Below are 13,369 nucleotides of genomic sequence, written 5' to 3' on the forward strand. Positions count from 1 at the left end.
GTTGCAGAGACCCGTATGTCGTAGGACAATAGTTCTAATTATACCATAAGAGGGTACAAGATAAGCGCACTAGCAAGATAAGCGCACAAGTCTCAAAATAACATATCTAATATAGCTGAAGAATACTACAAAGAGCAATATAAAAATGATTGTCTCCGAACAAAAGGACAATATCTGAGACATGACAGTAGTCATGTCTAACACCGTGTTTGAATCATGGGAAACAAGCAGTAAGTGACCCTCTAACTTCAAGGCATTAAGGAGTTTAGAACCTTTTATTTTCCATAGGCTAGACAGTCTTCTGCCATTTTTGCAAGTATCATATATAATTCTACATATTTTTGTGCGAGCTACCTACAATTGATTTTCAAAATAAATCTAATTATTGCATACCTATGGGGAAAATCAATCGATACTACCTCCGTTTTACTTTAAATGCCACATTTGTTTTGTCCTAAGTCAAATTTGTTCAAATTTGACCAAATTTATAGTAAAAATATAGCATCTACAATATCAAATTTATTTCACTAAATTCACCCTGGAATATATTTTAATGGTGCATATATATATTTAGTAGTATAGATATCGTTATATTTTTTATAAACTTGGTCAAAGTTAAATAATTTTGACTTGGGACAAACCTAACATGTAGGGATGGAAATGGTAAGCAAAAAGAAAAATTGGTATCCAAGATATCTGAATCTGTTTTCATCCTAAGAAATGGAAACTGGAAGAAAACAGGAAAACGGATATCTGAGATACCCGAATTTGTTTTCATGTGTATCCGATCCATTTCCATCCTTACTAACATGACATGTAAAAAAATGACGGAGTAGCAAACTTAGGCCTCGCTTAGTTGCGTTAGTAAAGTTTTAAAAATGAAATCTTTGCAAATTTGAAGTATTAAACATAGACTAATTACAAAACTCATTTGTAAACTACGAGATGAATTTATTAAGTCTAATTAATCAATCATTAGCACATGTGTACTGTAACAATTTAGTATTTAATCATAGCTTAATTAGACTCATTAGATTCGTCTGGCAATTTACAAGCAAACTATGCAATTTGTTTTTTATTTCGTCTAGATTTAATACTCTATGCATGTAAGATTTCTTTTCGATGTGATAGTTTTGGGATTTTGAATTTTGCAACTAAACAAGGCCTTAATTGCTAGAATTTTGTCAATCCTTTGCTGCAGCATTGTCCCTATCACACAACATTAAGAAATATAGTTAGTTGAGGTAGGCACAATAAATGTGATATCAAAGTATTACTATATACATAGCATGTCATGTCATGCTAGTGAATAGAAACAACAGTAAATAATATGATTGCCTACCAAGAGAATAATTAATTGATAGTGAGCTTGCCAACTAAAAGAAATGAATTATTTCAAACATCTTTTTCCTTCAGTCAAAGCAATAAATATACTATTTGAACTAGATCTACTTATAATATTGAATGCGCGGTGCGCTGCAGAACATGAAAAAGGAAATAACTATAAAACACAAGGATCAAATTTTGTAATAGCAAATCAATCATAAATATATGGTGATAGTGCTTGCTCAACAACAACCATAATAAAACAAAGTTTATTGTTGATCATTTAATACAAAATAATACACATTGGTTGATTAGTTGCCATCAATTAAGCAAAACAAATAGGTACAGGACCATATGAACCAACTACTATAATAGTGCTACTATAATCCTATTATAAAACTTGATCCTTATTTTCCTCGAAGTATTTAGAAAACCCAACAAACTTTGAGATCACGGAAGTATGTTTGAAGGCAAATCTACACAACCTATATATCTTAATTCTTTACCCTCTATGAGAGAAGTTTGTTTCTCACCAAAATTAATTAGAGACCAGACATGCATGGCCAATTCCATCCAGCAATTTGACTTATTTGTTTCTGCAGTTTTTTTTACCCCTATCACATCAAAAAGAATCTTACCATTTAGAGATATTAAAAAAAAATTTGTTTATAAATTTTTTTTGACGGATGGGTACTAATTCGCTAGACGAATCTAATTAGTCTAATTAATCCATAATTTGCTAGAGTAGTGCTACAGTTTATTTACAAACAAATAGTTTATTTAAATATATATCAAACACACATGGAGGTGTGATGCAAAATGAATTACATTGCAACTAGATAATTATAAATATATGTATTTAGAGTATGTGTTAGAATATTTAATAGATTAAAGAGAGGTTGAGATCGATAATTATAATTATTAGATATAACCTTTATTTTTATATTAATTCAAATTAGCTCACGTGGGAACACGAATTGATATGCTAGTAATTCAAATTAGCTCACGTGGGAACACGAATTGATATGCTAGTTAATACATAATTTTGTTTCATAAATTCTTTCCAACACACACATACACATAGCCACACGCTTCAGCCGCCTCTTTGTTCATCTTCGCCCGCACCAGTCGTCACCACCCCTTGTCTACGTTGGGCGACCGAGGGTAGGTCGTGGCCGGAAGCGACACAGCGTTGATCAGGCTAGGATGGCGGCGGGAGGGACTGGAGATGGGGATGCTTTGAGTGTTGGTAGTAAAATATTAAAGAGTTCTAAATTCTAATATTAGGTCCTGGGTGTGTCTTAATGAGAACAGAAGAGGTGCTCTTTTACCGTCCATTTCAGAACAGCTCCAGCAGTTTTGTGGCACGAGACTCATCTGTGCATTTCCAGTTTTCCACGAGAGCTATGGTACCGGCAAGGGCCCAGAGGTTCACGACGTACACAGAAACAGAGTGCTGAGTGGGCTACAGTAATGTTCGTGCACCTAAAGGACAGACACGGTAATAAGAACACTTGCCTAACACTGCCCAAAAGAAAGAAAGAAAAACTTGACAGAACCGACACAAAAATCCGGAATAAGCATGAACTCTCTTAGCTAGTGTGCGGTAGCAATTTTGTAGGGTATGCCCAGCAGACGGAGTACTCTACCACTTGTTACCTTTACATTACATATACATCCAATGCTAATAGCTAGTACTAACTATTTAGTGTGTTGATGTGAAAGTGAGAGAGAAAACAAAAGACTAGTTTATACTATTGGATCCATATGTCCCTCTCACATATTCTTAGACTATGTGAAATAGATCAACTATTTGCTCATCGCTAGTTACTACTCTCTCCTATTTTTTTTATTAGCACATCTAGCTAGCTAAATAGCTAATGATGCCCTAATAATCTTTAAACTGCAATAATTGTACTCCATCAGACGGCAGGTAAGAATTATCTCTCCCCTTGTTCGCTCCTTGATTCCTCACCCACCTTCCGGAAAACAAGCTTTAATTTTGCTGCGGAAGTTAGCCAATCGATCGATGGCGCCATGACCTGGGTATGCGGACCAAGATCTCTGACCTCACGTGCAGTTCTCTGGCCTTCTCCATCGGGCAGAGTGCTAAATCTGCTGCAGCTAGCTGTTGTTTGGTCGGTAGCGCATAGCACGTTTGGCCAAAGCCGCTAGAGAGCGTGTTTGTCGGAGCTACAAGTATCGAGGAGAGCTGAGAGAAGATTTTACGTTATTTAGAGCCCGTTTAGTTCCGGAATGCAAAAATTTTTGGAGTCACGTCAATGTTTGACCAGATGTCGGGAGAGTTTTTCGAATACTAATTAAAAAATTAATTTCAGAACTCACTTGGAAACCGCGAGACGAATCTTTTAAGGCCTTTGACCACATCATTAGCACCAGTGGGTTACTGTAGCACTTATGGCTAATCATGTACTAATTAGGCTCAAAAGATTCGTCTCGTCGTGTACATCCAAACTGTGTAATTAGTTTTGTTATTTAATTACATTTAGTGCTTCATACATATGTTCAAAGGGGAGGTGAAAATTTTTGGAACTAAACGGGCCTTCCCGGCTGCATCACAGGATCAGAAGATATTTGATCCTCACACTTAAAGAATAATTTGAGGCCCGATGGCTGGGTATTAACACCGTCTTTGGACCTTGAGATTCAAGGAGCAAGTGATTCTCTTACTTTATCGTGTTGAGAAGTTTACGTGACACCCGGCCTAATTTAAATTTAGCCCACGAGTGCTCCGTGCACAAATTTAGTAATACTTTACTAGTTGAGTAAGAGTTAAGCTGAAATATAAATTTTTATCCTTTAGCACCTTCAAATTAATCTTTTACCTGAAGAAAGAATAAAACGTAAGCAGATCTGTCCTCCGAGAAGGGCTGAACAATGCCAACGGGTATTACAAAACAACAGAGGCCACGCAGGCAAAAGGGCCCCACTGTCACAGGGATCCATCTCTTGCTGCCTTCTCGCCTGAAAATGTGTGAAGAGCCGCTTGCGACGCCCTGGGGCCACCAGCTCGACCCTGTTTGGTTTGTACAGTAACATAAACTTTGACAAATAATTATTGGTACTAAATAAATGCAGTTTACAAAACTAATTTCACAATCCATGCGTTACTTCACGAGACAAATTTAATAAGGTCTTTGACCGCACGATTAGAGATGGGTTACTGTAGCATTATTGTAACCAATTATTAATTAATTACTATCATTAGATTCGTCGCGAAAAGCTACACTCATCCGTACAAAAATTTTGCAAATAAATTTTAGTTAGCACTCTATGTATGTAAGATTCTCTTGTAGCGCAAGTAGCACGAGTGAAACCAAACAGGCCCGGCATGTAAGTTGTCAAGTTGGGCTGCGGTTTGGACGGTACTGTAGCATGTGTGTTCTCTGCAAAAACACATATTATCATACAGCCGGCGCTGGCTGTAAAAATCTACACAGATCATCTCTTACCTAATCATATATTGGTTAGCTCTTCTTTATTAATATAAGATCCACTTGTCTCTCATAAAAATTTTTAGTTCTTTTCCTCTCCCTCCTTTTCTCTCTCTCCCCTCTACTTCAGCATTCAGCCCAAAAATACGGGTAGTAGAAAGACCCGATACTGATGCTAGCATGGGTACCGGATCTTTTTACTACCTGTATTTTTGGGTGGACCCATAGGGTGTTGTTTTCTAGTAGTGATATTTGTATATAGCTTGTCTTATTGAGCTGAAGGTTAGAAAGTGATTCCATACCTAGAGAAAAATTAATCAACAGTTAGCTTAGCATCTAAGATCCTGTTTTGTTTGGTTTTCTGATAATTTTGAACTCTTAGCTTTTAGGATGTTCAAAAACCTGATGTCCCTAAAAGCCAAGCCAAAAAAGCTCATGACAGGGTGGGTTTTGATTTTTTTTAGGCTATTTGACTTCTAGAGTCCTTTTGACAGGGCTCTCTAAACGACTCCAAATTAGTGTAGTAGCACCGCCCAAATTAAACCGGCTTAAGTGCGCTAACCATCATCTTAATACTTAATCAAGTTACTGTGCACTTAAAACGGTGTAATCTGACAGCTGTTGGGTAAATCCCGATTAAACTACAGTACTCCAGGATCACAATTGCACTAGTAGACCCGTACGAAGACGAGCACAGGTGATGCCAGTATACAGAAATCTTCAAATTAATTTACAACACAGGTTTTATATAAAAGCCTTTAAGTACAAACGACAGAGTTCAAAAGCACAGCGGAAGTTTAAAGCTGAGTTCGAAATACAATACGATAACCACGACGACGATACAAGGTGAGCTCCACATCCTGCCCACCGATGTGATGCCAACATGCCCGATCTTCTCGGAGAAGATGGGGCCCACTCGACGGTCCAACCCGGAGGAAGCGGCTGTCCAATCCAGGACGCACAGACCTCCTCGAAGTCTGCGGAGACACAACCTGCTCAGAAGGGTTACAACAACAACCCTAAGTATACTAATACTCAGCAAGGCTTACCCGACTCTGGGTATACTTAGCCCATTATCTAGACATGCAAAGCTTTTTGGCTCTGGAGTTCTTTTGCTAAAAAGCTGCTAGAAGTGAATCCTTACCTTCAATATTTTAGCTCCATTTAGTACAGCGAGTATTAACTAAATTCGCCTAAACATCTAGAGCACACATGGTAGCCCGCGGCGGCGCCATGGCAAGGGCGGCGGCGCGCGGCATTCCCCGCCGGTGGGGTCGGACCGGCGACACGGCGGGGCGGGCGACGGCCAGGGGCCCCGGCGGCCCTGCGGCTCGCGGCGGCGCCCCGCGAGCGCGCGCAGGGGGCCCCGCGGCGTGAGCCGGCGGTGGCACGCGGCGGTCACGGCGGCGCGGCGGCGTTCCGACGCCGGCGACCGCGGAATCAAGGGGAAAAGAGGCCGGGGAGCAGGAGAGCGGCATGGGGAAGCTCACCGGGGGCTTGGTTGGCGCGAAGGAGGGCCAGGGGTGGGAGCTCGACGGAAGGGGCGAAGCTCCGGGACGAACGGCAATGGCGGCGACGGTCTAGGGCCTGATTTCGGCCGGCGTATGGCACGGCCGAGCTCGGGGATGGATGGAAGAGGCCCGGGGCGAGGCTGCGCGGCTCTGGGTGCGCGGAAACGAAGCGGGGTAGCGAGAAGTGGTCGGCGCAGAGCTCGGCGGTGGCACTGCACGGGCTCGGCTCCGCTCGCGGCGCGAGGAAGGGGAATGGCGAAGCGAAAATGGAGACGGCACCGCGACTGGATAAGCTCGCTCGCTCGGCGGTCGATCATCGCGACGGCCGACGCGTGGAGGAGGCGCCGCCGGCCACAGTCGCCGGTATGGGCGGCGCGCGACACCGTGGCGAGAACAGTGGAGCACAGGGAAACACAGTAACACGTTTGACGATTTTTGACTCGATTTTTGACCAGTTGAAACTCCAAATTTCATATAGGAACTTGAAATTTGGTCAAAATAGAAGTTGTAGAGTAAAAGAAGAGCTACAACTTTCGTTTTGGGCGAAAGTTGATTTGAGGCTCGGATCGGTGAGAAAAACGAGATCGAAAACGGCTAAGTAGATGTTTACTATGCGAATGCGATTAGCGCTAACGACGAACTTGAGTTCACGATTAGCGAGTTAACTCGTACTTAGCGAGCACAATTAAGACAGGGGTGTTACAATTAGCTTATGCTGGAGTCCTCCCAAATGTTGGGGTACACGCATGCGGCTCCGATGGTGAAGCCTCAGAATTCGTAGATGGTGAAGCCTCAGAATTCGTACTCTCTGGAGCGATTTGATGGAGGAGGAGACACAAAATGTGACTCTGTGCGGCTCCTCCGATTCCTCCCATCTCACATGTCCTCTTTGCCCTCGGATTTCGCCTCCTCGCACATGGTGACCGGTGAGGTCAGGGCGGATAGGGCTGATAGTGATAGATCACCACCAGGACGGAGGCAGACATCATGGAAAACAATGGTTGGGATTGTTCTAAGTATACTATTAGAACTTGAATTTGATGTAATCAATATGAAATTATTGCAGGTTAGTTGCACAAATAAAACATTGTTACGAAAACAACAGTAAAAGTCAAGCTGCTAATTGTTTGGGCAAAGTCCAGTTTTAATAGTCTGATTTTGCTATTTAATTTTATTTGGTTTGGTGGCAAATAAGCTAAGATATTAGCAGTCCAGTTTAGTTCATTAGTTGGTATAAGGGATCGGTTTTATTTGCATTGGAGTTTTAAATGGGTTGTTTACGTGGACACTCACAACTCGAATTTCCCGCCATTGGATGAAGACTGTCAATTTGATAATTGTATGGCCAGGCTGTCTCGCGGGTCACGTGGGGCGGACATAAACAAGCGGCAGCTAGCTCTAAACTAGCAACTAGAAGCTCGGCAGAGTGCCAGAAGTGCTTGGGTGAGCGTGTGTGCGAGATGGGAAGGCGAGCGTGCAAGATAGGAGTAGGAGAGAAGCGAAGCGCTAGTGTGTCTTGTTTATTGATTAAAAAAAATATGAGCAGGTTTTGAGCTAGCCGTTTGAAGCGGGCTTTTTTTATTTTGCCAACGTTTGAAGAGGCCTTGGGAGCACGCTTCGTCCCCAATCTACCTCCAGCCCTCCACCCTTGGCAAAAGACCATCAAATCTAAAAAGTGGCACGGACGGCATACTGAGTATCTCCAGCAGATTACTTATCTCTTATATATATATATATATATATATATATATATATATATATATATATATATATATATATATATATATATATATATATATATATATATATATATATATATATATATATATATATATATATTCTCTCTCCATCATTAATAATATTTTTTCATTTGTGGTAGACAATGCTAGAGCAGATTAATTACTCAAATGTTAGGGTGGAGGAAGAAATACCCTGCATTTGAGCAAGAGGGATGTGTGTTTTGGCAATCTCAAAAAAAAATAGTATTAGCGATGAAATTAGTAATCTGTTGGAACATCTCTAGTTACAAAAGAAAAATATTTTAATAATAAGAAGGATGAGTAATTTGAAGATGCTATATTCGTATCTCCACATTGAGTGTGTTTAGTTGGTGAAAAAGTTTGGGTTTTGGTACTGTAGCACATTTTGTTGTTATTTGACAATTAATATACAATCATGCACTAATTAGGCTTAAAAGATTCATCTCATAGGAATCAGTTAAACTGTATAATTAGTTATTTTTTCAACTACATTTAGTGCTCCATGCATGTGTTCAAATATTTGATGTGACGCGTACCGTAGAAATTTTTTTGCAAACTAAACACCCCCATTGTCTTTACAATAAAGGTGGGTTGTGCTTGTGCAGATGGGGAGCATGCAGTGGTCAGCTCACGTGGCCTCTGCAGGGACCGCTTTCTTTATTTGTATAACGTGACCTCCGCAGAATCTACATGTTAATGTTGTTAACATATTTACCAACTGACCGCTAATCGGTAAATATAGATATCTTTATCTACTAACTGTTTCTGAAAAAAAAAAGAATTACCCTTGATCGTGAGTTTCAGAGCTTTACCGATTGACTGTTCATCGATAATACTGCATTTTTACCAACTGATGTCTGTTGGTAATGCGGTGTTGTGATGTAGTGCTCAAACGATTTAACCAAACTCCACGGGGAAACCTTCTTAGGAACACGAGACCTCACCAGTCCGGTTCCGGGGAATTTTTTCATGGTGGGGTCTCTGTCACGGTAGTCCCCAGCCCATTTGTGAATCGTCAGGGAGGCTCCGGTCCTGGACGCTAACAGTATCCGTTCAGTATCCAAGTGACTTAGTTTTGTGCATATGAAATTGAAATGATTTATCATATGAACTGTTAAAAAAGAAATGAGATGGTCACAATGTTTGACTTTGATCCCCTAGTTTTCTTAACAGTTTACTAGAAAACCCAACAAACTATGAGATCATGGAAGTAATTTTGAATGCAAATTTACACAATCTATATATCTTAATTCTTTACCCTCAGCGGAAGCAGTAAACAGTTTCTCACCAAAAGTGGATTATACGAGCTACAGCTCTTACACGAGCTGGATTATTTGAATCCAACGTAGTGTTACTCCCTATATCATACTATGTTTTAGCATTTGGGTGAATAGAGAGGGAACTGGGCACGCCTCAGTACTTGATTAGTACACTTAGCCCTGCGTTTTGGGGTATACACCTATAAAAAGGGCGGGCGGCATCATCCTAGCTTTTCATTAATTTTCCACGCTGGTCTTGTAGACAGCATCTATCAGAGTGCGGCCAGGATGGTGTACGTGCTCCTGCTGGTCGCCTTGGCGTCCATCGCCGCCGCGGCGGTGCTCCGCCACTACCTTCCGCTGCTCCGCCACCATGGCCTCCCCAAGGGCAGCTTCGGCTGGCCCTTCATCGGCGAGACCATCGGCTTCCTCCACGCCCACCCGTCCAACACCGCCGGCGGCTTCCTGCAGGAGCACGTCGCCAAGTACGGGACGGTGTTCAAGTCGCACCTGTTCGGCTCGCCGGCGATCGTGTCGTGCGACGAGGAGCTCAACCACTTCGTGCTGCACAACGAGGAGCGCCTGTTCGAGTGCAGCTACCCCGGCGCGATCCGCACCATCCTCGGCGAGTCCTCCGCCCTGGTGGTCACCGGCGAGCGGCACCGCCAGATACGGAGCATGTTCCTCGCCCTCGTCGCCTCCACCGGGCTCAAGGCCTCCTACGTCGCCAGCGTCGACGAATCCGCGCGCTCGCTCATCGCGTCCTGGAGCGGCCGCAAGACCATCAGCTTCTGCGAGGAGGCGAGGAAGGTACGAGACGGCGGCCGGTGATTAATTATATATTTTGATATATCAAGCAACCTGCGGCCAAGCAATCGAAGCACTGCCATTGCCTGCTTAGCTTGGTTCTGAACTCTGCGCGAGCTTTAATTTTTTTTTTCTCATCTCGGTTGGTCTTGCCGCCGTGAACACAGTTCCCCTACAAGGTGATCATGGAGCAGGTGCTGGGTCTGCCGCATGACGGGCCGGTGGCCTGCCGGATCCTGGAAGAGTACCAGATCTTCATGAAGGGGATCATCTCTCTCCCTATCACCGTCCCTGGGACACCATTTGCCAAGGCTGTCAAGGTATTCTTTTTGAGCATCTTGAGTTTTTTCCCTTTTTAATTCGCAGGCATGCGTATCAGTCTCTCTGACTTTTGGACGACCTGTATGCGGCAGGCAAGGAAGAGGATATCTGAGACCATGGAGAAGTTCATCGAGGACAGGAAGCGTAACCCATCCAAGCAGTCCGTCTTCCTCGACGTGCTCCTCGCCAACAAGGACCTGTCTCACGACGACAAGGTCGCCTTCCTGCTGGACTCGCTGCTAGCAGGCCACGAGACCACCTCTGTGCTGCTCTCCATTCTCGTGTACTTCATTGGGAAATCTCCCAGCATCATCGACCAACTCAAGGTACCAACACGCTGCTGCTAGCTTATCGTCAGTTCATCAGCATCTATATGAGTTTAAAGTGCTAAACTACTACTACTACTATTACTTGTGCTGATGATCTCTGCACCTGCATGCCTGCAGAAAGAGCATGAGGCCATCAGAGCCACCAAGGGGAAGGATGAGCCCCTGACGCCTGACGACTACAGGAAGATGGAGTACACCCTTCGTGTAAGTAGCTACCGACCAGACATGTGTGGCCAATTCCATCAGCGATTTGACTTCACTGTTAAACTTTTAGCGATTTTGCTTAACTGTTTGCTGAGCCGATTCTTCTGCTCGCCCTGCTGCGTGCGTGCCAGGTTATCAACGAGGGGCTGAGGTGTGGTAACATCGTCAAGCTAGTGCACAGGAAGGTTCTCAAGGACGTCACCTACAAAGGTAAAAGCTATAGACAAGCTGCTGATGTTACGGCTGAATGAGCTAAAAACAACTCGTGATTTCTGAAACTCTGAAGCAAATACTAATATAATGAGTCTATTGATGTGGTCCCTATTCATGGTCCCTATTCATTTATGATGGGTGTAGGATACGTGATCCCGGCTGGTTGGAAGGTCCTGCCCATCTTGGGTGCTGTCCACGTTGACGCATCGCATCATCTGGAGCCCGAGCAGTTTCAGCCTGGCAGATGGGAGGTATACATATATCTATCTTTCGTCCTTCATGTATATCTTTCTTCTTTTACGTCTTGTTTAGATGTATAAAAATGAATCTGTAAAGTATTGTAACACTTTCGTTTGTATCTGGTAATTATTATCCCGCCATAAATTAACCAGGCTTAAAAGATTTTTCTCGTAAATTATAGACAAATTATATAATTAATTATTTTGTTTAGTTACATTTAATATTTCATACATGTGTTTAAAAATTCGATGTGATGTGGAATTTTGTAAAATTTTGGAATTTTGAAGGGAACTAAACAAGACCTTAGTTTGGCTGTCACATCAGGGGAGAGAGAGATCTTTCAGGAATCTTTGATCGATATAATTTATCTGTCTTCCGAATTGCAAACAGGGGCTGAGCCAGCCGGCTGGCAAGAGCTTCGCGCCGTTCGGAGGTGGACTGCGGCTCTGCCCTGGATCGGAGATTGTCAAAGTGGAGGCTGCTTTCTTCCTGCACCACCTTGTGCTCAACTACAGGTACTTTACTTGTTAATGAACTGAACAAGACTCCAGTCGTCAGTCATGAAAAAACGAGGAAATCAGGCAAATAAAACCGCATAAGAAGCGCACGAAAACATACCTAAATAAAACAGGCAGAAAATCAGGAAAACCGACACTGAACGCAAAATAACAAACACAATGTCACGGATGTACTTTCCAAACAAATCCCAGACCTTTTTGTGAATCAACCTGCAGTTCTCTTCTTTCTAGTAGTCGTTTTAAGTAACAGTAGGACTCTGCTTTTTAATTTTGTTACCTAATCAGTCACGAAATTCATGTTTTATGCTTAACTAACTTGCACAGTAGCAGAAGCTTTTCTTTCTTTCTTTATCAATTCATTCAACAAGTAAATGCATGCAGGTGGAGGATGGATGAAGAGGACGTTCCCATGCTGCACCAGTACGTGGAATTCAAGAAGGGCCTGCCCATACAGCTCGAGCCGATCTCTGGTTAATCAAGCCTTTGTCCCGCTCGCTCTTCGCCAAGACTCCAAGAGAGAGGAAATAAGTTCAGACGTCAGACCCCTGCCAGCTAGTCCTGAATCGCGATTTACATGTCACGAAAAACAAAAAAAAATAAAATTAGCTGTCTACGTTTATGTAATTTTATTTTTATGTAATTTACTGTTATTATGATGCATAGGCATCATGGTTTATGTATCACCCGAGATGGGGACACGGGGTTTGGCACGAATCATGCAGGTCTCAAACCTGAACCTCCAGTTGTAGCACTCGCCATATATGTCATATCGTCCCGTTGGTTTTCCATTGCTACCGCAGTCATCCATTTACAAGTATGTATAATTGAGCTTGTTTTTGAAAAGCGTCAAAGGCCGATTCGATTTGTTTCGGAAGCCACCGCCTTTGCCCTAGGAGAGAGCTGCCGCTCTTGCCCACCGCCGCCACCGCCGTCGCACCTAGGGCCCCTCTCCTTCTTCTCCGGTGCGTCTACTTGGAGATGAGAAGGGAAGGAGACCCATCTTTTTCCTTTTCCCTGCAATTTTCTAGTGTCTTAGGGTTTGATTCCAAATAATCTCGGGTTTGTGTGTTTCTCCAATGACTTGGGTGATTGCCACGACAAGATCGTCGTTACAAGAATCGATTTCATTGGTAGGTGGCCAATTTGTAGCCCCTATCTGCAAAGGGAGGGGTCCTTCTGGGAACCCCCTACGAACACAACGACTATGGATCATCGATCTCATCGTCGGTGATCACGAGAGAAAATCAAAATTTAAAGGTGATAAATCTACATTCTATGCTATACCCAACGATGCAACCACCAATATTCTTTTAGCGATTTAGATGTGTTTTGAACTAGTTCCGAAGCGTTGGATCTTGCGGTATGTCCAATGTTTTGGGGTTGGTCGTTAGATTCGGTATGAGGACTACACTTTGGTTTCGACATT

The 13,369-nt window shown here is 42.9% G+C and overlaps 1 protein-coding gene across 1 annotated transcript; it reads left to right on the forward strand.

Annotated features, from left to right (window-relative positions):
• Positions 1-9,419: 9,419 nt before the first annotated feature.
• Positions 9,420-12,737, forward strand: LOC120688207 (cytochrome P450 724B1-like). Its single transcript, XM_039970398.1, has 8 exons — positions 9,420-10,121; positions 10,286-10,438; positions 10,532-10,765; positions 10,886-10,972; positions 11,104-11,182; positions 11,330-11,436; positions 11,816-11,940; positions 12,325-12,737. Exons 1-8 carry the CDS (start codon positions 9,600-9,602, stop codon positions 12,416-12,418), a joined length of 1,401 nt encoding a protein of 466 aa, XP_039826332.1. The 5' UTR covers positions 9,420-9,599; the 3' UTR covers positions 12,419-12,737.
• The last annotated feature ends 632 nt before the right edge of the window (positions 12,738-13,369 follow it).

This window comes from Panicum virgatum, chromosome 9N (genome assembly GCF_016808335.1).
Source record: "Panicum virgatum strain AP13 chromosome 9N, P.virgatum_v5, whole genome shotgun sequence".
NCBI lineage: Eukaryota > Viridiplantae > Streptophyta > Magnoliopsida > Poales > Poaceae > Panicum > Panicum virgatum.